We start from the raw sequence: 25,555 nt of genomic DNA on the forward strand, positions 1-25,555 counted from the left end.
CGCTCTATGGACTGGCACCGGTCGGGAAACATTTGGTGTGGATCGCCAGGGTACCATTGCGGATCCACCGAACTCTGACGCCGGTCACCAGGATCTCGATGCAGTGGATCGTTGCCCACATACAGATCCCATTCGGAGCATTGCAGTGGATGCAGCTGGGACCAAGACTCCCGCATTGATGAGGTCCCAGTCTCCAGAACATGGCCCTCAATCAGCACTTTCAAGCTGACCCCCTTATACATCCCTGGACTCAATGGGCTGGATGAAGCAGCACTTTCAAGCTGCCACCCTTATGTGTCCCAGATTCAGCATGTCCCTATCCCCACTCCCACATCACAATTGTACTGGTAGTAACCTACTTGATGAGCAAACCCCACAGTATTTTGGGCGCTGCAGGGATCTTTAGCTTAGGTACAAGAAGCATTGCTGTAGAGTAAATGGGGGAAGCTAAAAACACAAGAGTAAAGTTCAGAGAGAGAGAAGCAACCAGCTTAACCATAAACGTTACTTATTGAATAATAGTGATAACCACACAAGGAGGGCTAAACCAACATAACATACATTATTAAGGGTTAATATATAAGGTAGAAAGGAAAACAGAGAGAAAGAGGGGGGGGATCTCACCCACTCCATGAAGCTTGAACTGGTCGGGGTTTCCAGGTGATGGTGGTAGCTCAGGGTCCTGAGTGCTGGAGACAGGCAGAGCCACCAGCACAATCAGTCAGGAGAAGATGGAGTCCCAGTGGAACTGATGCATAGTTTGGATCTAAGTATCAGAACACTTACTTGAACATAGGTAGGGGTTTTTGTAGAGAAACAACAATGGTTCAAGGGAGAACACTAGATTTGTTTATCGGTAAACTGATGACTCAAGGGTTTTTCTTTAGGCTAGTCAATAGGAGCTGATCACTCTTGGCTATGGGTGGTGGTTTCTTCCAGGGAGCTCACAATGCAACTAGGCTGCTTCAGTATTTTGGATATCAATCAAGGATTCATTACTAGAATTGGTCTGATAACTGCTGAGCTGGGTGTGAACAGGCATACATTCATTAACATCTTGAGCAGAGATTCCCATGATTCAGTGCTTCCCTGCTTTTTCTGGTCCCAGAGTTCAGTGCGGTTCTCTGTTCTTCATTCTGTATGCTAATCCCTGTCCCAACTTTCATGCAGATGAGGCTAGGGGAGTTGTCTCTGCTCTCCATTCTGTATGCAAATGGAGATGTCTTAATCTTGTCACCCTTGTCAGGAGGGGTCTAGGTGTGTTTCCTAACGCCCTTCACTGCTCTCTGCAAGCCTTTTCTATGGTTGGTTTTGGTTCAATCAGAGTTGGGGGGGGGTGTGCGTGTCTTTCATGAATCAGACAGGCTAGATACTGCGCCCTGGTTCCCCAGAGCTGACTGGTATCAATTCAACAGCCCGCATCCTTCAGCGTCGCTGATATTGGATGCCTCGGACCTCAGCTGTGGAGCGCACCTTGGCACGAGGTCCACAGAGGAGATGATGTTGCATATAAATGTCAAAGAACACAGGGAAGTTCGCCTAGCCTGCTGGGTTTTTCTCCTGCAGTTAACTGGCCGAGTGGTTCAAGTGCTGATGGAAAATATGGCCTCGATGTTTTACATCAACAGGCAAGGGGGAGCATGCTCATCGGCTTCTGTTAAGAGAAACTCCACCTATGGCATTTCTACATCCAGCATGTTATCAACCTCGAGGCCTATCACCTTCCCGGCATCAGGAACACGCTGCCAGATTGCCTCAGCAGGTCCTTTTCTCACCACGAGTGGTTGCTCCACTCAGAAGTGGTCCAAATGCTCTTCCAGAGGTGGAGAACTCCCCGAGTGGACCAGTTCACCACCAGACAGAACAGGAAATGTCATCAATTTTGCTCCCTGCAGGGCCTTGGCCTTGCTTTCCCAGGTGCCTTTCTCCTATCCTGGTCGGGGGTCCTGATGTACGTGTTCCCACCCATCCCGCTCATCAGCAGAGTCCTGTCAGAGATCAAGAGGGACAAGGCTCGAGTCATCATCGCCCCAGCGTGGCCGCGCCAGCATTAGTTTGGTACGCTGTTGGATCTGGTAGTAGCTCCCCGACTCCCCCACCCCTGGGGCCGCTGCCCAACCTCCTGGACCTTCTCTTGCAAGACCACGGTCGCCCCCTGCACTCCAACCTCTCCTCCCTCCACCTCACGGCATGGATGCTGCATGGTTGAACCCGGAGGAGTGAGCCTGCTCCAGGGAGGTGCAGCAGGTCCTTTGGGGAAATAGAAAACCCTCCACTAGAGCGACTTACCTGGCGAAGTGGACGAGGTTCTCCCACTGGGCATCTGAACATAGCATCTCCCCGACACACTCTTCTCTGCAGTCAATCTTGGAATACCTGCTCCTCCTGAAGAATCAGGGCTTGGCCCTCTGTTCTATTAAGGTTCATCTAGCTGCCATCTCAGCTTTTCATCTGCCGATCCAGAGTAGATCAGTGTTATCACACAAGATATCCACCAGGTTCCTGAAAGGCCTCGAAAGGCTCTTCCCTCTCATTAGGAATCCTGTCCCGCAATGGGACGTCAATCTTGTTCTCTCCAGACTCACGGGTCTGCTATTTGAACCCTTGGGCTATTGTTCCCTTTCCCACCTATCGTGGAAAGTCACCTTCCTTGTGGCAGTGACGTCGGCTTGATGAGTGTCGGAGATTAAAGCCCTAACCTCAGAACCACCTTACATGGTCTTCTACAAAGACAAGCTGCAGTTGCGACCCCATCTGACCTTCCTGCCAAAGGTGATGTCTTTCTTCCATATCAACCAGGACATTCTCCTCCCTGTGTTCTGTCCTAAGCCACACAAGACCAATGAGGCAAGGCGGCTACACGCCCTGGATGTCTGTCATGCCTTGGTGTTTTACCTGGAGCGTACCAAGCCCTTTCGCAGGTCGATGCAGCTCTTCATCGCGACACAGCGGACAGGATAAAGAGCCTTCTGGTGTCCTCTCTGAGGACCTCCAACTGGATTACCTCATTGTGACGTCTGATTAAAATATAATTATGCAAGCCATTATTTCTACCACTATTATATACTTGCAACGAATCTTATACAGAATATAAACTTGTGGCCAGAAGGGGTTAAACAGCTTGCAGGCTGGCTGACTCAAAGCCGACTTTTAAAGTCATGCTAGAAAGGTATGCGAATGGTAATTAAGGCCCTTCATAGTAAATAGGCTAGAACTTTGAAATGCAAACCTGTGAAGTAATAAAAGAACGAGGAGTACTTGTGGCACCTTAGAGACTAACAAATTTATTTGGGCATAATTGTGTGCATCTTGGATGCTACCCGTGTAAACAGACAGTTCCTGTCTGTCACTATAACTATTAATTTAGAGATCAAAAGGGAATATTAACATTTAGATGACTCTTGGGTGAAATGTTATTGTCTATATGTCTCTTTGAAGTTTGTGATAGACTGCCTAATGGATAAATTGCCCTATGTTAATTTGTGTAACTAATTACTGGTGGTAGTTAGAAAACAGAAGGTTACATCAAAAGCCTATTGTTTACCCAGGACTGCATGGTCAAGTGGATGCTAAAAAACTGTATAAAAGACCATTGGGTCCTGATTCTGTCATCTCCGATCTGCTTGAAGCTTCATACAGGAGAAGCTTGAGCCGTAAAGACTGAGATCCCAGTTCTAACTGGATCGCCCTAAAATATAAACATTGGATTATAACCATAGGTTATAAGAGACTCTTTGCAACCACAAAGCTAACCATCTCTGCTGTGAATCTGAATCTTAAGAACTAAACTCGTGTCTGTATGTATATTGTGATGGGGCAAGGCCAGATGGCTACAGTAAAGAAGTGAGGAACAGGTATGTTAGCCCCAGGCTAAACAAATCCCTGGTACCATGGTAACCAAATGGCAGTTGCTCCAGGTTAATCAAGACACCTGGGGCCAATTAAGATCCTTCTAGAAAGCAGGAGAGACAGCTAGATTGATTGGGACACCTGAAGCCAATTAAGGACTGGCTGGAACTAGTTAAAAGCCTCTCAGTTAGTCAGTGCGGGGTGGGTGACAGGAGCTATAGGAGGGAGCTGTACTGTTGGAGGAACGAAGTAGTATGAATCCATATCAGGTGCAAGGAAGGAGGCCCTGAGGTAATTGTGAAGAAGATATTGAGTGGGGGCTGCTGTGGAGAAGTAGCCCAGGGAATTGTACGTGCCCTATTTCCAAAAAGTCAGCTTTCATAGCTGCTAAGTTTAGGGTCTCTGGGCTGGAGCCCGGAGTAGAGGGCGGGCCCGGGCTCCCCCCCTCCCCTCCCTGATTAATCACTGATACTGGGAGACAACAGAGACTGTGTGAGGGAGGGTTGTTTCTCCTCACCTCCCTTGCTGGTTTATGATGAAAATGGCTCAGTAGACTGTGACCCTTGCCTCTAGAGAGAGAAGGGCTATAGGAGGGTCACAGTGAGCCTCTGAGGCTAGCAAAAATCCATCAGGAAACGCAGGACCCACGGAGTCAAGGACAGAACTTTGTCACAATATTGATCTTTTAACCATGCTCTCTTTGTTTTTTACTAAATTTTAGTTTAGTTAATAAGAATTGGCTGTAAGCGTGTATTTGGGTAAGATCTGGAATATTCAATAACCTGGGAGGTAATGTGTCTGATCCTTTGGGATTGGTAGAACCTTTTCTTTTATATTATGAAATTTTCAGAAAACCTCATATTTGACTTGGGTACCTGGGTGGAGGTCTAAGGCTGGATCACTTTAAGGGAACCGTGTTGTTTAGACTTCTGAGTAACCAGTAAGGTAATAAAGAAGCTGTTTTATGCTGCGTGTTTTATGGTGAATCTAAGTATTGGAATATCCACCAGCTTTATGGGGATTGTCTACCCCGTTCTTTGCAGTTCACTCTAATTGAGTGTCCACAGCTGGCCCCCACTTGGACCCCGGTCACTCATTCATCCAGACCTGTTACGAGGTGGCGCAGGTCCAACCGCTGCCTCGGTGAGGGCCCACTCGATGAGCGTGCAAGTGTCCTCCTGGGCCTTCCTGATGCATGTCCTCATTCAGGACATTTGCAGAACCGCGATGTGGTCTTCAGTTCACACGTTCACAGCACTCTATGCCATCACCTAGCAGGCCAGAGATGACGCTGGGTTTGGCAGAGCTGTGTTACAAGCTGCATGTCCATGAATTCCTACCTGCCTCCATTGGTACTGCTTGGGAGTCACCTAACATGAAATGGACATGAGCAAGCACTTGAAGAAAAGACAGTTACCTTTTCTGTAACTGGTGTTCGAAATGTCCATTCCATGACCCGCCCTCCTTCCCCACTTTTGGAGTTTCTGTCAAGAAGGAACTGAGAGGGTGAGGGGAGCCGGCGGCGCTCCTTATACCATGGCATACGTGCACGGGCTGCCAGAGCCGGTCCCTTGTGGATACCACTGAGGGAAAAACTTACAGCACCAGTGCATGTGGTGAGCACACAACTAACATGAGTTGCTCATGTCCATTACATCTCGAAGAACACCAGTTACGGAAAAGGTAACGTGTCTTTTATCTTGGCCTGTCCTGATTTCAGGTCACTGCCCATCCACGAGCAAGAAATTCATAAACCCAATCACTTCACTGAGCTTCATATGTAGAGCTCTGAGGTGGCAGAAATGGGGGAAATAAAACAGTAACTTCTTTTAAAAAAAAAAAAAAAAAAAAAAAAAAAAAAATCAAAACAGCTAAAGAATTGAAGGAATTGTTCTGTATCCTTGTGCCTGAAAAACTGAAAATATGTTAAGTGCTAATAAGTGGTGTACAACCTCAGTAGATTGCTAGGGTGGAATGTTTTTGTCTTAAGCAAATGTCTCAAATTTCATTTAAAAATACACTTTAAAGTTCTCATAGCACAAAAAATCATTGTACAAATTCAGTCTTCTATATGACAAGTTTCAGAGTAACAGCCGTGTTAGTCTGTATCCGCAAAAAGAAGAACAGGAGTACTTGTGGCACCTTAGAGACTAACAAATTTATTAGAGCATAAGCTTTTGTGGACTACAGCCCACTTCTTCGGATGCATATAGTCTTCTATATACTACCCATTTGCCTTGACTGTTTTGTGTAATAGTGATGGAAGATAGATTTTGTCACCTGTGCAACTTAAAAATAATTCTTACACTGAAACAGGGGGTGCATCAACACTAGGAAAATAGAGGGTAGCTATCTAGATGTCTAGATGTAGCTTATCTTGACAAAAGGAAAGGACTATAGCTCGTAGTGCTCATCGGACATGTAAGCAAAGGTGCTGTGTTCTTGGTTTTATGTTTTGTTATTGCTATGGTTTTATGTTTTATGCTTGTTTCCTTCTCATAATGAAGGCTCTGTTGTTTAAATGAGTTAAAATGTCAAATGTTTTCAAACCTAATGCTTCTCTTTACAGAAGAACACAATGCTTTCCCCTATGATATTACATGCATTCTTATTATTTTTAACAGTTGTGGGATATGACACCAGTAGTGTCTTGATGATACGTCAGTGGAACTTAAAAGGTGGTATTTACTGAAGAAACAGATTTCCTAACCCTAATCGTATTGCAGAAGATAAACGCTGTGTGTATATGGCAGATAAGGAAGGAGCTAACACATCTGTGACGATTTTTCATCGGCTAGATCAAGGGTGAACATTTGCACGAAGACTCTATTTCAACTTTGTTCTCAAAATATCCGAGAAGGTATTTTTTTAACTAACGGTTTGTACGATCTGGCTATGTTCAGTTATTTTGAGTTTATCTGGAAAATCTGTGTGCAGTGCAATTTAGTTTTTATATTTCATTACGTTGGTATATTGGTTGCTTTGTGTGGAAGGGTTCTTTGTTTTTTGTGTCTGGGCTTGTAAAAAAAAAGTTTCCAATCTCAACACACTGTACAAAGCTATCAGAGTTCCCCAGAGAGAGTACCTATTTATTTGTGATGTTTTTGCTAACAGCCTCTTCAGTGGAGCAACTTTGAGCAAGACCTTGCACCTTTGCTTACTGCTTCGTAAAGGATCTGTGGAACTATTGCACCCTTCCGAAAAGGGCTCTTCCGTCTACTTGTTCTAGCAAATACCACCTTGAGACGATATTTTATTGTTGCATAAAATGAAATTCAGTTCCTTCTGTCTCTTCCCTTGTCACACAGGTTGCAAAATCAAGGGGCTGGGTTGCTTAGCAACTAATCTTACAATAGCTGAAATAGTTTTCTAGCCCAGACATTAACAAGGAGTGTCCAGACCAGTTTGAATTTGATGAGGCCACAAAGGCTGATTCAAATTAAATTGACAGCAGCTTGTAGAACTGTGGAGTTGTATAAAAGGGTGACTAAACAGGCTTGATCGGGCCCAAACAAGCCCATTTCTTCCTCATGAAGCATCATGTCAGCATTTACGTCCGTCTTTTTCGCTGGAGAGAATTTTAACTTTCCCATTCCTGCTCCCCACCCCGTTATTCATATTTATTTTAAAATTGCTGATGGTTTTTTATTAATCGTGTATGTGGTTCAGAAATAATGTTGCTGACTCACACCCAGTGTCCTGCTGTTGCGTTTGGCAGTTTCTTTTTAAAAATAAAAATGATTAAAAAACCCACCCTGGCCCAAATGACCTTTTTAAAGGGATATTGTCAAGGTTCATAGGTGGGAAAATTGTCCTCCTTCCACAGGGGTCCCATCTGGAAAGTCCTTGCCTTCTGGATTCCTTGAATGTTTCATTTATAAATAAATTATTGTGGCCATGCTTTGAAGAAACTAAAAGTGGAAAGACTGCAGCAGGTACTGCCAGACCTTTCATATGGGGCCACTATCAAGGTAGGCACCATGATCTGGGGACTTGAATATACAACTGGTAATCAGCAAGTCAGTGGTACAAGCTAGGTCTTCCATGTGGCCTTGATGAAGTGACTTGCCCCTCTGTGTGCATCATCCCCCCACTGTAAACTGGAGTGTAATGATACACACCCACCTTTGTAAAGCACATTGCAGGCTGTGGATGTCAAGTGCTGTAGTGCTAAGTGTGCTATTACAGCTCTGCAAACACCTACTCTTGCCCCTTGCCTACAGTAGGTAACCTTTTTTTTTTTTTTTTTAGTGGGTGAATAAAATACAATTAGTTCTTCAGCCATCATCAGTTGTCATAGTAAAGGGTGAATGAGTAGGGGTGTGCGCGTGCCAGAGTTGGTCCATCTTCCTGAAAATTCTGTGTTTTGCATTATTTACTCTATATGTATAGGTTTGCCAATCCTCATATTCTCCTTTTTAAAATGACCCCACTCTTGCTTCATTGGACATGCTGCCAAGTATCTGCTTCTCCTCTAAGCAGCCCATTTTAATGTATATTTTCAAACATGATAAAGACTTAGCTAAAAGAATATTTTCCAATGTAAATGTTAATTCTTTTGCAAGCCATCCTGTTTTCTCTCATGGTAGCTGGCTGCTGATTTTATTCTCCCACTGGAAAACCTTTCAAAGGTGGGTCATTACACCTGTTCCATATTGTATGACTAAGGCGACACTTAAGTCATGGGTATTTTTAGTAAAAGTCATGGGCAGGTCATGGGCAGTAAACAAAAATTCACGGCCCGTGACTTGTCCATGACTTGTACTATATACCCCTAACTAAAACTTGGGGTGCTCTGGAAGGAGGCGGGCCAGGCCACTGTGGGTGCTGGGGGAGGGCACGAGCATGCAGCCTGGGATCCCCACTGGTGCTTGGGGGAGGGGAGAGGGTTGGCGAGGCTGGCAGGCTCCCTACCCAGCTCCATGAAGCGGCCAGCATGTCCCTGCAGCTCCTAGGAGGAGGGAAGGGAAGGCCAGAGGGGTGCCGTGTGCTGCCCCCCTTCACTCCCCCACAAGCGCTGGCTCTGCAGCTCCTGTTGGCCAGGAACCCAGCCAATGGGAGATGCGGGGGTAGTGCCTGCAGGCAGGGGCAGTGCGCAGACCCCCCTGGCTCCTCTGCCTAGGAGCTGCAGGGACATCCCGGCCACTTCTGGGGATCCCCCCCCCAAGGTAAGCATCACACCCCAGCCCTGAGCCCCCTCCCACATCCAAACTATTGTTGCTGCTGGGCGAAATCACGGAGGTCACTGAAAGTATCAGTATCCGTGACCTCTGTGACGGACACGCAGCCTTAATGATGACTGAAATTTCTTCTGCTGAAAAAGCTGTGCAAGATAACTCCACATGCTTGTTGCTTAGCGGCGGGGAAACTGCTGGATTATGCTACTCCACAGTACCTTGGAAGGGTCGGGCTACTTTCCTAAAACAAGATCCACTTTGCTGCTGCTCTGAACAAGTATGTAGCAGGATGGGTGAAACATCTGGAAATACTGGGCTAAACAACTCAGACCAGTGTCTTTCGTAAAAATGTATACACTTAGCCCTGGTCTACACTACAGAGTTAGTCAGCATAAGACAGCTTATGTTGACCTAACTCTGTAAGTGCCTATTGGTAGGAGCTACTTTTTAATGTAACTCGCCCACTACACGGACTTAATAACTCTACCTCCAAGAGAGGCGTAGCGCTTTGGTCAATGTAGTTAGGTTGACGCAGTGTCAGTGTAGACACTGCATTGCTTACATCAACTGTTGCTGCCTTTCAGAAGCGGTTCCACAATGCCCCGCACTGACAGTTCAATCGGTACAAGCGGTCCTGGTGAGGTTGTGCACCGCCGACAAGAGCGTAGTGTGGACATGCAAATACGATTTTAATTACTGCGGTGGCTGAACATTAACATCACTTAGGGCAACTTAATTTTGTAGTGTAAACATGCCCAAAGGTAAACACTAAGAGGGCAGTTCAGCATCTGGTGTAAATTATTATAGTTCCATTGAAGTCAGAGGAGCTAACAATTTACATCAGCTGAGGATTTGCCCCTGTCTTTTAGCCTCTCCCTCATAGGCTGTGTAAGTACAAATCCACCAAACAAACAAAAAAATAACCCAGAGTTTTTACCCCCCAAAATGGAGGAGAACCAGAGACTCCACCATCCACAAACCATCTGACTGTAAGAGGGTTGACTGTACTGTGAAAACAGACTTCTCTGCAAATTGTAATGAAGTCCTTTTCTTGGTCTTTACAGTTTAAATGCTGTGGATGAGAGACTGAGAAATCCCATTCTGTGGGTTGGTTTGTTCTTTTTGCTTCTCTTTGTGCCTAGAAAAACTTCTGATGTATTGGGCAGTTCAGGGTTCAGTCTACTAACAAAAAGAATTGTCTTGACTGGAGGACACATAAGAGCTAAAGGGGTTCTGTTCTCTTGATGTAATCAGTTAGCTCTCATTGGAGCTACGTCTTACGTATGTGAATATGTATTGATATCAAGCAAGAAAAATAGACCTGTCTTACCTGAACTGCAGCTCCTTTATCTCTCAAATAAAAGTACAAAGATTCAACACTGTGAGAGTTAAGAAGAACGTCCGATCTCTGGGATAAGAGTTAGGCCTTCTATATACTATGGGGGGAGATTGATCTAAATTACGCAACTTCAGCTACGTGAATAATTATGTACCTTGGATCTACTTACCTTGGGGTCCATACTACACTATGTCGACAGGAGACGCTCTCCCATCAACACCCCTTGCACTTCTCATTCAAGTGGAGTACAGGAGTCAGTGGGAGTGGATCTGCGGTCAATTTAGTGGGTCTTCACTAGATTCGCTAAATCGACCACCGATGCAATGAATGCCGCGTGTCGATCCCCCGGTAAGTGTAGACAAACCCTTAGTGTCCGTTTCTTTCAGCCCTTTTGATCAGCGTGGATCCCCAAATTCCTGTTGCCTGCTCCATTCTTGCAGTTATAGCTGTGAGGAGAGACCCTCAGTGCAATTATTCTATACAATTATCCTTTTTCTTTTTACTTGGAGGTGAGGCAAGGGCATCTTTCAACAAGGATGCTAAATTCCATCCTAAGAAGTACAAGCAGAAATCCTCCATTTTCTTGGGGTAGTTGATTACAGTTGCTGTTTATTTTAGTTACATGATTTTTCCACTGCATCAGAGGAATGCAGAAAACACTAGCCTTCCTCCACTCTTAAATTTAAATTTATCAGATTTTCATCTATCCTCTGTTAGCGTTTTTTCCCCTTCAGGGAATCTACCCAGTCTGTGTGGCTTAAAAACCAATGATTACTGCAATGCTTACAGAAAATAAACCCCACCATTATTGTACATTGCACTGACAATAAATGTGTGTTGGCAATTGACCTGAGGCAAGATATTAATATAACTACTTATGTTCCTGCTCGGTATTGGTGACTAAAAGAAGATATTTTTGCGGGTTTGGAGGAGAAGCTGAGAAGTGTGTTGTTTGTCTTTAAGGTAGGAACTAGGAATGAGATGAAATTAAGCAAAGGAAAATGTATGCTGACTACTAGCAACAGTTTTCTTAGATAACAGCAATAGTCTCCTGAGGATAGAAAAAACAAACTCATTGCATGGGTCATTTCAAACTGGACAGAGGGCTAACAAACTGTACTGCAGGGAAGAATTCTGCACTAGTAACAAGAGACTAGATGGTCCAATAGGTCTCTTTTCTATTTTCTATGACCTGATGGTAGGGTTACCATACGTCCGGATTTTTGGTCCTCAAATCCCCGTCCAGGGGGAATTGCCAAAAAGCCGAACATGTCCGGGAAAATACTCCCAGCTTTGTTTTGCTGGCATCCCTGCCCCAGTCCCCTGCTTACCTTAGAGCGGCTCCGGCAGGCTGCGAGCTGCAGGCGGATTCCCCTGCGGTGATGGCTGCTGCTGCTCCCCCCAGACACCTCAGCTTTGTGAAGCTGAAGAGCTGAGCTGCCTGAGCACTACCAGCCTCATGGTTTGCCGGGCAGCTCCCAGACCTCCAGACCCTGCACCCCCGGCCAGGTGCTTCCCCTCCCAGGCTCTGGCTGCACTGGGGAAGCGCCCGGCCGGGGGCACAGGGTCTGGAGGTCTGGAGGCTGCCCAGCAAACCAGGAAGCCGGTAGCGCTCGGGCAGCTGTTTCGCGTGGCTGGGAGGGAGGAGGGGGAATGCGGGGTGCTCAGGGGAGGGTGGAGTTGGGACGGGGATTTTGGGGAAGGGGCGGGGCCAGGACCCCGTGGAGTGTCCTCTTTTTTTAATGTTTAAATATGGTAACCCTACTGATGGTGACCTTGATATCAAGCAAGAAAAAAAAAAGGGGGGGGGGGGGTCTTAACACCACATGGTGTGATCCTTGAAGTGGTATGAAAGGGGATAACTGTTAAAGCTTAGCCCTGGCAGGGTTGCTTAAATATATACAGTATTGGGCAGTGGGTGGGGAGCATATTTCCTCAGTATTGGATTGGTTGCTGATGCAAAAGTGGGATGTCAGACATTTGAAGAGGATTCTGTGTAGCCCCATCTAGTTGCAGAAAGAAACCATTGGTTTAAGCAAACGGAAGGAAATTGTATGTTCTCATACGCAGATTGCTTCATTTCATAAGACTTCAATGTAGGTGAAAAATATTGAGATGATTTTTCTCAGTCCAAAACAGGGCTGCTAGAACTATTATTTTAGAATGCAGTGCATGAATTGTCCTTACTGTTTACAACAGAGCTTGGAAAAAAAGGCCAGATTAATTATCAGCATTTAAATCTTTCTGTTTTGTAGTATGTAGGAACTAATGGTGCAGTGAATGTGTACATACCCCACATGAGTATCCTGATTCTTTACAGAAGACGGCATTGACCAGCTTAAACAAATGGTGCATATTTTTTTTCAATAGTCTTTTTTCATCTTTTCACTATATGCCGTGCATACACACTCAGATGTGTTAAAAAAAAAACCCAAAGCCACACACCTAACCACATTTCTAGGAAGACTGGAGTGCTGACTGCCCTGAGCTCTAACTTGAAGTGGTTTGGGCATAAGAGATAAGTATCACTTTATTATTTGCAAGCTTGCTGATTTTTGGATGAGCCAAGTCTGGCAAAGCACCGTGTGAGAGCAGATGTGTTACAGAATCACTTGTGTGCAGTATTGATGGAAAAGATGGGGCCAGATTTTTCCTTATGATCTCACACATGAATGATGGTGGGAATCCTGCATGCATCTGAGGGAAAAATGTTGCCTCCAGCTTGGGACCAATAAAGACCCAAAATTCTAATAATCAGGATTCAAAGAGATTCTCCCTTAATTTTGTGTGGCTACTTCAGTATCTTCAGTTTGGTGGGTTGTATAACCATATTTAAAAAAAAAAAAAAAAATTCCAGGCATCTCTGAATTTCTCTATTCCATTTATTTGTGTTCAGGGAGACTGAAATCTTTTCCTGTTGGGGACAGAACTCAGAGAACCATTGGCAAAATAATTCAAAAGAAAACAGTGCTGAAACAGAATGTTTTCAGACCAAACTAAGACTGGAGATGCATAATAGTCAATGGGATACAAAGCTGAACCCAGTTCTGCTGTTTTAGCCTTCTTTATTAATCACAGCATGCCCAGAGGCCCCTGTCAGGATCGGGATTCCACGGTGAGTAAGGATGGTCCTGGTTGTTGGTGCTAGCCTGGGACTCTGGAAACCTGGAGTTCAATTTCCTGCTTTGCTAGAGACTTCCTGTATGACCATGTGCAACTCACTTAGTCCCTCTGGGCCGAAGTTCCCCATCTATACAGTGGGGCGATAGCACTTCCCTACTTCACTGGGATGGTATGGAGAGAATATATTACACTGAGACACTCCAATACTACAGTAATGGGAGCCAGATAACTAATATTTTACAGATCCAGACTAACACGGCTACCCCTCTGATACTTAATATTTTGTGAACAGTCAGGACTTCCTTGAACAGATCTGAAATGCCCCTTGCCATTTCTCTTAAGAAGATGAATAGCACTTCTGTGTCCCTCTACCAAGAAATTGTTACTGGTAATTACTTGGGATTGTGGTTCTCAGTCAGTGGAGTATTGGTGAACGTGGAAAAATTGAGCTAAGTAAATGTAGATAGACAGGGATGAAGTGGACCCCTGGGTTTTAGGGTGGAGTAAAATAAATAGTTTGTCTTTAACACTGTGAATCTGGTTATTTACAGCACATTTGTAAAACTCATTCCCTCCAGTTTGGGCTTTGGTAAATGTTCAGTACAAAAATAATATTGCATCAGAGAGAAATATGTAGTCCTGATGGTTCCTTATGACTAGGACAAAAGCATGCAAGCCACATGGTGATAAATTGCACTTACCAGGCATCCATGTGGTAATACTTCTGTCTTAGAAAAATTGATTTTTATTGACCAGCTAATGGTTTGATTTGTTTTTCCATTATTTTTCACTTTCCCTTTATTTTATCAGTCTGTTTTCTGTGGTCATTATATTGACCAAATAAAGCTCTTGCTAACCTCAGATTGGGATAGATTTAGTTTTAAAAACGGGAAAAACTACTGATTTCTGTTCCAGTCAATTTTCCTCTAACAATTCTACTTGGCAGTTTATAATTCTTGTGGGCATAAATGATCCAACTACCACTTTGTCTTGTGGTTCCTGTATGTAAATGCATGTCTCCAAGATACTTTAATATGTTCTTCAGCACGAGTTTAACAGTTTACTAAATTTATTTTCATCAAAATCTGTCTTTAACCTCTCCATCCTCTTGCTTTGTTTAATTTTTAATAGGGAAATTTGGATATACAGTCTTATCTGATATACATCTGCCTGTTCTGTCTATGCCGAAATAAAACTGCCTCTTCTAAACAATGAGTGAACAAGGTCATTCTTTTAATGAGATGGGTTTTCACTTATCACACTTGGAAGGGCCTGAGCAGCCAATGAGAGTAGGATGTGTGGGCTGCCGGATTCTTGGCATCATCTTGATTGGCAGCATAACTTCTCAGCTCCCACTAAGGCTTCAGAACTTTTTTCTGAGTTAACTTCTAGGCTTTACTTATGAGTTAATAGCAGACAAATTGGCAGAAGCAAGAAAAACCCAACTTTTCTGAAAGCTCCTCTTATGGTGATGCCCAGGCACACAAGCTCTGCAGGTCTCCCTTTGTTTTATCAGCCTGTCTGCACCATTTGATTAAGCAGCTGAGTGGCATATTGGTGTGGCTGAGGGGTCTTTGACCAGGTTAGTCACACCAGCACATTATCCGGGGCCTGCTGTACACTACAAACTTAGGTCAATGGAAGGCACCTTATATCTCCCTAATAATGTATGCCTCTACACTACCAGGTCCCTTCTGCTGACCTAACTCGCCTGTAATGTTGAGTTAATGACTCCACTTCCACGAGAGGCGTAGCGCTTACATCAATGTTGATGGGTAGACAAAGAGGCAGTGTTGACACAGCATTGTGTAAGTCAACTGAATTGGCCTCCAGGAGGTGTCCCACAATGCTCCTTTGTGACCACTCTGGAGATCGTTTTTCAACTCCATTGCACAGCAGCCAGCTACACAGGAAACAGCTCCTCCCCTTTTAAAGCTCCAGGAACTTTTGAATTCCAATTTCCTGTTGGATCAGCATGGAGAGCTCACCAGCCCAGCTGATCATGGTGACTCAATGCCCCAAGCACGCTCCAGCCTGGAGTACACAGGAGGTGGTGGATCTTATTGGTCTGTGGGGAGAAGAGTCTGCAGGCACAGCTCTGATCCAGCCGAGAGAGACATCTACGAGATGGAGGAGAAGGACTACAGCAGGGACATGCAGCATTATCATGTGAAAATCAAAGAACTTTGGCTGACGTACCAGAAGACAAAGGAGATGAACAGTTGTTCTGGTTCTGCACCACACACATGCTGCTTCTACAATGAGCTGAATGCAGATCTTGGTGGTGACCCCACGACTAACCCCAAATCAGTGTGGATACCTCCCAGGAGTCTGAGTCCCAGGCCACCTCAGGCAACAATGAGGAGGACATTCTGGACAAGCAAGAGGAGGAGGAGGAGAATGGGAGACAGGTGCGGGTGGATCCATTCTCCCAGAGAACTAGGAGGTATTTTTGGTCGCAGGACAGCATGGTGGCCAAGTGTGATGCCAGGGAAGGCACCTCTGGTGAGTGCAATTCCAGTCAAACTGTCGGGGTTACATGCTCTTATATTTTATGTTTAATCTGAAGAAAAAGTGAGGTTCAGTGGGTATCTGCTTCCCAGTAGCCCCTCCAGCTACGCAGACTGTGCGCCCCAGAAAAGACTGTTTCTGAGTACAGCGTACGGCTTCATGAGCAAGGGGTACGCTGGATCTCCCAGGATCACTGTTAGCGTTTCAACATCATCAATGCTTACTTTGTGATTTGGAAAGAGTCCTTGCTTGCAGCTTTCTGAACAAACTTGTTTTCCTAAAGATGTGCACGTCATGCACCGTTCCTGACCATCCTATGTTATGTCCGTCAAACTGTGATCCACCAGCACTTGCAACACCATTGAAAAATATACCTTACGGTTATGTACTCTTTGGCTAGGTGGTCTGGTGCCAAGATAGGGATATGTATACCTTCTATCACCCCATTGTAGCTCAGGAACTCCATCGTGACAAAACCATCCACTATGTCCTGCACATTGCCCAGAGTTACTGCCCTTCTTAGTAGAATTCAATTAATGGCCCTGCACACTTGGATCACAACAGCTCCCACAGTGGATTTACCCACTCCAAATTGATTCCCCACTGACCGGTAGCAATCTGGCATTGCAAGTTTCCACAGAGCTATCACCACTCGCTTCTCCACTGTCAGTGCAGGTCTCATTTTAGTGCTGCTGTGCTTCAGGGCTGGGGAAAGCTCTGCACAAAGTTCCTGGAACGTGGCCTTTCGCATTCGAAAGTTGTGCAGCCACTGCTAGTCATCCCATAGCTGTGTAACTATGTGATCCCACCAGTCAGTGCTTGTTTCCCAAGAGCAGAAACCGCGCTCCACCATGTTCAAGTGCTGCACGATTGCCAGCGGCAACCGGGAATTGTTCTATGGCTTGCAGCAGGGCTGCTTGTATGACATCGCTGTATTCCATGTGGCAGCTCTCGTCTCGGCTCTGGAAATACTGCAGGGTAAGGTGAGGTGTTTGTAATGCTCACAAGATTGCACAGCTGAGTGGGGTCCATGGCTAAGCCAAGTTTTCGAAAAAAGGCTTGAGAAAGTATGGGCTGTTTGCCCTTTATATCAGGAGAGGGAGGGAGGAAACTGCATCATGGAAGGCCAAAGCCATGTTCCCATTCCCCCCCGCGACAATGTTTTGGTCCCATAAGGCATTGCAAGCCCTTCCTAAAACCCTCTGCGGCTAGTTGCACTGTGGGATACTACCCACAGTGCACTGCTCTGTGCATCGATGCAAATGCTGTTAGTTAGGATGCACTCCACCGACACACTGACCACGGTGTGGACATGCACCACTGACTTAATTACTGTGGCAGCTGGATGTCGACTTGACTTGACTTAACTTTGTAGTGTACACATGCCCTAGGAGTCCTTCGAGGCTGTTTCCTTTGGAGCGAGAGGGGCCTGTGTTTTTAGGTAATCCTTAAAACCCCCCAGTCGTGTGGGGGGCTGATAAAGGTTTAGTTTTGCCAATCAGACTTCACCCTCCCAGCCCAAAAGAAGAAAAACTGTGAAGAGCCTTAATTGTTCAAAGTTCCCTTCTTCACCTAGCTCTGCAAAAACTAGCAGCTGTGGAAACTTCGACTGGTTGGGGCTTATCCTGTTAGAAACAGTGCCACCTTCTGGATTGAGCTATAACGTCTCCTGATCAGCTGCTGTTAGTCTTCCAATTTCTTTGACATTGGGTACTGTAGAAATCCACATACCTGACTTGCCACTACTGCAGTCTTTGGCTCATCTGTCCTCACATCTTTTTTTAAAGCCTGCCTTATATATCCCATCATGTTAGAAGATAGCTTTGTTCAGGGAGAGAACGTGCCATTTGTTTTTTTTTTTTAACCTGTAAATATTATCTGACACCCTCCCTTTAGGAATTAGGTCTGTGAACCTGCATGGGGAGGGGGGGGTATTAAATATTGATACTGCCCTCTAGAAATATTTCTTGGGTTTGGACACGTTTATAGTGGAGGTGCCATTTTTGTTAAATTTTACTTCGCTTTTTCTTGGTTTTCCTTCCTTTCAGGTACCTTCCCTCTCCTCTTGTCTGCCTGCATACAATGATTTTAAACCCCTTTATTCACATCCCAGAATTCTTTCCCCTAACCAGTCACTGGTGTCTGTCGAAGTGCAAGGTAAGTGAAAATCCATCAAAAGCAACCTCGCCCACAAAAGTAGGATTATAAAGTAGTGTTGGAACAAACTGGTTGAAAAACGGGAGAAATATGCCCAGATTTAGAAGCCTCTTCCCCCATTTTCATCCAAATTCAAAATCTTGCAAAATTGGCACTGGGAAGACTTTGACAAGCTCTAGTTTTGAATGAATTAAAGTGAGATCTAATTTAATTGGGAAAATATGATGGCACTATGCGTTAGAACTCTCTCTCTATCAGAGAGCTTTGCAGAAGAAAGGGAGAACATACCGAGTATGGGGGGTCGGGAGGGCAACTGAAGACTATGGGTTTCTTTTACTATAGTTTACAAATGGTGAGAGGCTGCCAGTCCTTAATGAAGTCAATGAGCAGTGATTTTTCTACAAGTATCCCTTTGTATCCACTGTTGCTTGGGTTATTAAACAACATTCACTTTCCACTTACTAAATTAAACATTGACTAACATGTTGTACTGCCACAGATGCTATTGTATTTTAACAAGTGACATTTTTCCTAAAATGTAATCAGATTGAGTTGAAAATTGTATTAATTGGCCTAGAAGAGAAATCTACACCCACTATCTCAAGGTGGGATTTTCAAACGTATTCGGTGTTTGCCTAACTCTGCTCCCACTGAAGTCATTGAGCACTTTTCAAAATACCACCCTTAATCTGAGTCACGTAGGGACATCTTCCCCTGCAACCTTACTTGTACCATGGTACAATAGTAAGCTGAGAAATTCTCATTTTATACATAGTATAGAAAACTGACATGTCAGAAGTAAGCAAATAACTGTAGATGGTACTTTGAGTTTCCTTCAAGAAATTGTAATGAAGGATCTGCACTGAAAAATCATTTCCAGTTCAGTGGTACATTCTACAAAAATGTGTGGTCATTACAAAGTTACTGGATGTGCCCTGCACCTGCTTTTGAGAATAACAGCACAAAATGTGATATGGTACCATTGTTATCGGCAGAGCCCTGGTACTAGAAGGCAGCCTACTTTGTTTACAATTGTTGTTTACAGGTTTTTTAGTTAGACTAACATTTTTACATGGAACAAGTTTGTGCCAGACACGGAACTCAGGACAGGGACCCTGTGAACTTGAAAAATCACCTGACCATTATTACATTAGCATTCCTATCAAAGATTAAAGTGTTCAAGTTTGCTTCCCTGGTAGAGCTCAAAACACTATTATCAGTTCTGCTGTAGCGTTGATGGTGCGCGCCCATCTTCAGAGCCTGCAAGGGGTGGTTATCCTCTAAACAGGGACGTGTGTCTTGAGAAGGTGCAGGGGAGTAAGTTTAAGCATGGTTAATGGTGGTGCTCTCTGGCCTGTGCAAAAAAGCTCTTTACATAAACAGGAGCACACAGCCCCTTAACTATTGCCCGGGAGCCCTTAAGAGTAAGGAAAAAATATAAGGACTCGATGGGATTTTTTTTTTTAAATAAGACAATTAAAGATAAGTTTGCAGTGTTTTTCGGAAGCTAGCATCAAAGCTCTAGACTGATTGTAGGAAAGGAGGTGAGGTGAGAGAGAACAGCTGTGTTGGCATTACAGACTCAAGCTGAAAGTTACATATCCTGGAAAAATAACTTCACCCGTTCACTGTTTATGTTGCCTTCCTGTGTCTGGCTGTTTTTTTTTTTTTTTTTGTTTTGTTTTTTTGTTTGTTTGTTTTAAAGTATTGAAAGAGCATTGCTTAACTAGTGCTGGTCCTCTGTCTACATTGGATATTCAGTCAGTAGTGTCTCTTGCCACTAGAATTTAAGATGACAATGAATGTATTTGCTTACATGACACACAACCTAATGTGCATTATATTTTAAAATAAAGCATCTCACTTGCGTCATGATTACATACCTCAGTCAAAGTTGTGGTGAGGAAAAAGGAATGTTTTTAAAGGGGAGAAGAATTGTGTTTAAATGTTGAACTAAATGAAATATAATGCCAATGTTATGAAAAACTACATATTTGGTTTTGAATTGCTGCCCTAGCCCTAGATTTAATTGTTGATCACTTCAACTACAAAATATGACAGCTGGCATTTTCCTACACTGTGACTAAGTTTTACGCTTACATGACTTTGAGCCTTTCCACCTATAACCTATGAATGGAAAGAAAAGGGATATTTAAGTATGGAATATGGACCAAAAGATGTAAGTGCACTTTTTTAGTTTTATGCGCTGTTTTAGGTAGCTTACATTATACGGACTTCTACAGGGTTGCAAACTTACTTTAGCTAAAACACACTGAAAAGTACACGAACATTAAGTTGTTAAGCTCTGCAGCCTGCTAGATTAGGAAATGTAGCTACTGCATATGCTTTCTGTTAAAACGCTTGTCCAAACAATATGCTTCAATTTATTAAATTATCTGGTACGGGTAACTTTCTCTCCACTGTTAAATAGAAGAATGCCCTCTGTTGTTAGCGGTTATTAACTATGGATTTTGGAATCTATTTTGAAACTTTCTCTTCACACCTGCCAGCTTTGTTGTGGTTGAAGGGTAGTGTTCAGTTACTGCAAATTGACTAAAATATATTTAGTTCCCTAAGAATATTGACACCCACATGCCATTTGTCAGAATATTACCGAAGGGTGAGGGTTTGGTATATTTTTACACTGGTAGGAGGAAATTCCAGTTGCACAGGAATTTGGCTAACAAGATTATTCAGTAATGAGAAACTTTTATTTAAATTCTGCAATTAATGTACTATTAAAATGCTGCTGAATGTCATTGTTTCCCTTTGTCTAGAATTTTCCCTCCACAATTTGCCATCTTTTCAGTAACTGTTTAACTGTTCAAACAGTGTAATAAATTAATGTAAAACCTAAACCTTTGGGAAATAAATGTCTGTGCAAATCTTCCTGTTGTACTTTTTCACTGTAATTTGTATGTGAGAAAGAATCCAATTCTCAAAACATATACACACACACACACACTCTCTCGCTCTCATACTACTTACTGCTTTTTAGATTGTTCTTTACCAGTCTCCTCTTCAACACTACAATAACCTGAAAGTGATCTACTGTTAGAGGGCTTTCCCTCAACCCTCCCACTTCCCTGGTTCTTGTCACGCAAACAGCAAGCAGTAAAAGACCAGAAGTCCGAAGCGCAGACAATGCGATGTTTATTGGGGTTAGTTTCCAAGCAAGCCTATTCCAAAGCCCTTCACACCAGTCGGGCTTATCTTTAATACGCCAAGAGAGCCTGTTTCTTCCCCTTCCCCCCTCCCCCCTCAGTGTTCTGTTCCCAGCTCTGACTCCACAGAGCATTTACCCATCCCCCTTCCCAGCTTTGATGCCACAGAGTGTTTACTGTGTCCCTATTCCAGTTCCTTCCCCCTCATTAGCAAGCATGATTCCAATTTCCTCTTCCACTTCCTGTTTGACCCCAGTTTATATAGTAATATTCTCAGCTGTACCTTAACCAGTCATTTTACTGAAATTTAACTAACCAAGCCTAACATAGAATTGGTTAGAGAATTCTCACTACCCTAATTAACTTACATCTAGCAAAATTAATTATACAGCAGACAGAAAAAGTTAGAGAACCAGACAGATTAACAATAGAAAAGTGGGGGCCATAAAGATAAAAATACAGAAATGAGGGTTTCACAACCATTGATAAGAGCATCCTGTCTGGCAAGAAATCAAACTTAAGTTTTCTTTAACCATCTTAAGATCGATTTCTTTATCTGGTGGTGATGGGCACTATCAGGACAGGATTGTCTTCCTAACAGCCCAATAGCAGCTTATTTTTAGTGTGACTGGTTTGGGATGTGAGGATGTGACCATTCACTTCCCAGCTTATGGCTGCCTCTACTGCTTAGCCAAAGGCCTTAGCCTGAGAACAAGGCCTCAGGCTATCCTAGTGGGAGAAGGCCTGTACACAGGTGGACTTGTGATTTTTGATTTGTTTCATACCTCTATAACTAGCTAAGTGATTAAAAATACACCTAAGTTCTTAAAGTATATAGACCTTTACAGGCAGGCCTGAATATCTATATTCTAACATCTAACTACTCAGTATCTTGCTAGAAGCTTGTTATACTACTAAGATAATGTTTTCGTTTGACTGTATTTTGACATAGAGAGAGCAGACTGGAAACACAAGTTTCTTTATACCTAATTTGGATGCTTCTGAACACAAATGTAAAGGACCTTACAGCATACTCCTTTTTTAAACTGTGTGCACTTTACACAGCTGGGACACCTCTTTTGTGAAAGCTTCCTTATAACATTTAAAATCTAGACATAATTAATTCTCCTTTGGGCAGTAGCATGGCCTCAAGTGATCAATCTTTATAGCCCAGAAAGACAACTCACTCACTTTGATATCTCTAGTAAACTATGGGCTTGTCTGCAGGGCAGCAAAGTGTTCTAGAGGGGGTCTTATTGACAGAGGACTAATGCAAACTAAGTACCTTTTAGAACATGCCAGCAGTATCTACATTGAGCAGTTACAGTGCTCTACAACTACCTCCTCTAACCTGTGGACCCCCTCCCCCTGAAGACTTTGCCATGTAGTGTAGACAAGCCTTAAAGGTAGTATTCTTGCTGCTAGCTGAGAACTAGTTATTTTTTATATACAGGTTCTAGTTTAACAGTCTCAATAAGGTATGTTAGAATAATATTTCTTTTGTAATTTTCAAAGGCTTGTTATAAAAAGTTTACTGCCAAAGACTGGTGTTGCCTATAGGCAATCAAACTACTGCTGTTCAAAATTTTACTGCTTTTGCAGTGTGGCTGTGTCCATGTTGCCTTAAGCAGACCAATACTTTGCTAATTCTAAAGTTCATTAGTTCCCCCTGCTTGCACTTCAATTGTCTTATTCAGCATATTCCATCAATTCTGAATGTACACAGCTAAAATGAATTTAACCTTTTAGTTACCTCCCATAATTAGCTGAGTTTGCATGGCCTTGCACTCAACTAGCCAGCACTTCTGTCTGAATGTAACATGATCACTAGAGGATGTACTGAGATGCTGGTATGGGAGACATACAGAATCCTTGTGAGGGGGATTTCAGTGAGTCCCTGAAATGGAGGGTGGAATGCAACTAGTCCTGTTACATGCAGTAAGTGCAGCATATGGAAGCTATGATGTGTGCACCCTTCTGTTAAAGGCTTTACTACAGCTTTAGGTGCCACCCATGTAACAAGCATGTACTAGTTTCTCCTTTCATTCTCTTGGCTGTAAAGGTACAGCTATTTTCAAGCATTGTCATTACCATTGCTGAAGGCAAGCTCCCATCCAGATTAGGTTTTCACTTTAGTATGTGGCTCTGTGCTTCCTTAAATCAAAGCTCCAACCCCTTGAGGCTGGAATGGAATAGTATTTCCTCCCTGTTCATTGAGTCAAGCAGCAGGAATTTGGCAACAGCTGCAGAGCTGCCTACACAGAAAATAGTGGTCTTACTTCCTCCTGTTTTCAGTAATTAGTTTACAGAAAATCTCAAGGCCTTAAACCTGACTGTTTACATGAATTGTGTAACACTTGCTGGTTCAGTTAAACTGATATAGACCTTTGTAGGAACAGGCCTTATCTCCTCAATATATGTTCCATTCTATATGCATCCAAAGAAGTGGGCTGTAGTCCACGAAAGCTTATGCTCTAATAAATTTGTTAGTCTCTAAGGTGCCACAAGTACTCCTGTTCTTTTTGCGGATACAGACTAACACGGCTGCTACTCTGAAACCTATGAAAGGAAAGACACTCCAAACTGAGTGTCTACAGCCCCATAAGCAGACTACCCCTTGCCCCCATACAGGAGAGAAGGTTCTTAGCTCTAAAATACAGCATATATAGATAGAGGGAAAGGTACTGGTTTAGCCTCCAAAGAAGAAAAGTAGTTTGCTATAAATAAAAGATCAGTTAGAAAAATCAGATTGAAAAGGACTATAATAGGCTTTCCAAATAGCAGTCTAGCACTTCTGGTCTTGGAAAAAGTACTTTGACCTTTCTTTTCCACCTACAGCCCACTCCTCTACTGTTATAAAGCAGTGGAGGAGTTGTGAGTGCAAGGGGAAAATACTGACACTAGCAAAACCTAGATAGGAGAGGTAAAGTCTAACCAAGCACTAACTGATTGTAGCCACACAAGTTTATGGGGCAGTCAGTAATTAGTAATAGTGCTAGGCTAGCACTTGTTTGTTACAGGCACATATGAGCAACCCAATGCTGAAATACCTCCCTCTGGTGTTTCCTTTACATACTTGAAGCAAGGTGCATGTACTCTACTGTATGACAGACAGAGGTAGGACTTCAGGGGAGCAAAATCTGAATTCATCTTCAACTGCTCAATAGCTTATGCTATCTTATGAAAGCCTGCAGTAACAGTATACATTACAACTTGTTATAAAAGGTGAAGTGTGATTCTGCATAAGTATATTAGTTGTAGCAAACTTGTTCTCTTCCCCTCATATTTGTAACAGGTGTAATACAGTTCTGCTAGTATTCTAATTCAAAGCTTCATTTCTGTTCAATTGGGTGGTGATAAATGCCTACAGAAGACATGATCAAGTGGGTTTAAATTTCTGGGAAAGCTCTTCCAAAGTTTTTATTAGCTTCTCTTCCTCCTCTGGTGAAGAATATGTTCTGGCCAGGAGCAAGTGGGTAGAAACAGGTTGCCGGTCTGCAGGGGGGTGGGCGGGAGAGGGGAAGAGAAAAAAAAAAAAAAGTAAAGTAGTAAATCTTTCACCTCTCCCAGCACAAAGTTGGTCTCAAAACCAGACCCACCAATGCATTTTACCTGTGCACAGAATGATCTTGAGGCCAAAAGGTTAATCTGGCCTTGTGGATTTCTACAACATTTAAATACTGTACTTTTAAAAAAAATATTACTTCATTTACCAAAACAGAATGCACTTACACTAATTTCATTTTGAATTAGGCACCCAAAAGGCCTGTCCTTGTGAGACTGATTTTAGAGAGACGTAGACTCTTTGTAGCCAGACATTAGAAAAAGGAAGGCCCTGTCCACATAGAAATTAGCCCTGATTTTAGTCAATGTAGCTGTAGCAGTGCAGTGATTTGTTTTGCTGGAGTTTACCTAGTTTCAAGCAGCAAAACAAACTGTAGCTTTCCTTGTTTTCAGGATGGGGGTTTGCACTGGTGCAGCTATTCCACAGGATGGAATTGGGCTAATTTTATCCTTAAAATACAGAGCTTAGCATTAGCACTATGGAATTAGCTTGTTAAGCACTCCGCCTTTTATCAAGAGAATAAACTGGTTCTCAGTCAAAATGCTTAGTCAAACATGCACAATAAGACATTCCTTGTCTGGTTACATGAACCTGAGCCTCCTGGTTCAGTCTACCACACAGCTCCACCAATAGAGCACCATAACACAAGGGATAGTACTAAATTTCCATT

At 43.4% G+C, this 25,555-nt stretch overlaps 2 protein-coding genes across 5 annotated transcripts in view; one reads left to right on the forward strand and one right to left on the reverse strand.

Annotated features, from left to right (window-relative positions):
• Nucleotides 1-25,555, forward strand: part of WDFY2 (WD repeat and FYVE domain containing 2) — a 172,107-nt gene that overhangs the window by 121,714 nt on the left and 24,838 nt on the right. The window contains exon 12 of one of the 3 annotated variants that reach the window (XM_054015189.1): nt 6,474-7,602. The exons of the other annotated variants lie outside the window; for them this stretch is intronic. Within the exon in view, the coding sequence (XP_053871164.1) occupies nt 6,474-6,503 (30 nt within the window). The 3' untranslated portion in view covers nt 6,504-7,602. Of the gene's footprint in view, nt 1-6,473; nt 7,603-25,555 lie in introns of those variants that run through there. 3 annotated transcript variants of the gene reach the window in all.
• Nucleotides 21,293-25,555, reverse strand: part of DHRS12 (dehydrogenase/reductase 12) — a 33,321-nt gene continuing 29,058 nt past the window's right edge. For both annotated transcript variants that reach the window (XM_054015199.1, XM_054015198.1), the window contains exon 10: nt 21,293-24,815. In XM_054015199.1, coding sequence (XP_053871174.1) covers nt 24,700-24,815 — 116 coding nt within the window. In that variant the 3' untranslated portion in view covers nt 21,293-24,699. The remainder of the gene's footprint in view (nt 24,816-25,555) is intronic.

Source organism: Malaclemys terrapin, chromosome 1 (assembly GCF_027887155.1).
Source record: "Malaclemys terrapin pileata isolate rMalTer1 chromosome 1, rMalTer1.hap1, whole genome shotgun sequence".
Classification (NCBI taxonomy): Eukaryota; Metazoa; Chordata; order Testudines; family Emydidae; genus Malaclemys; species Malaclemys terrapin.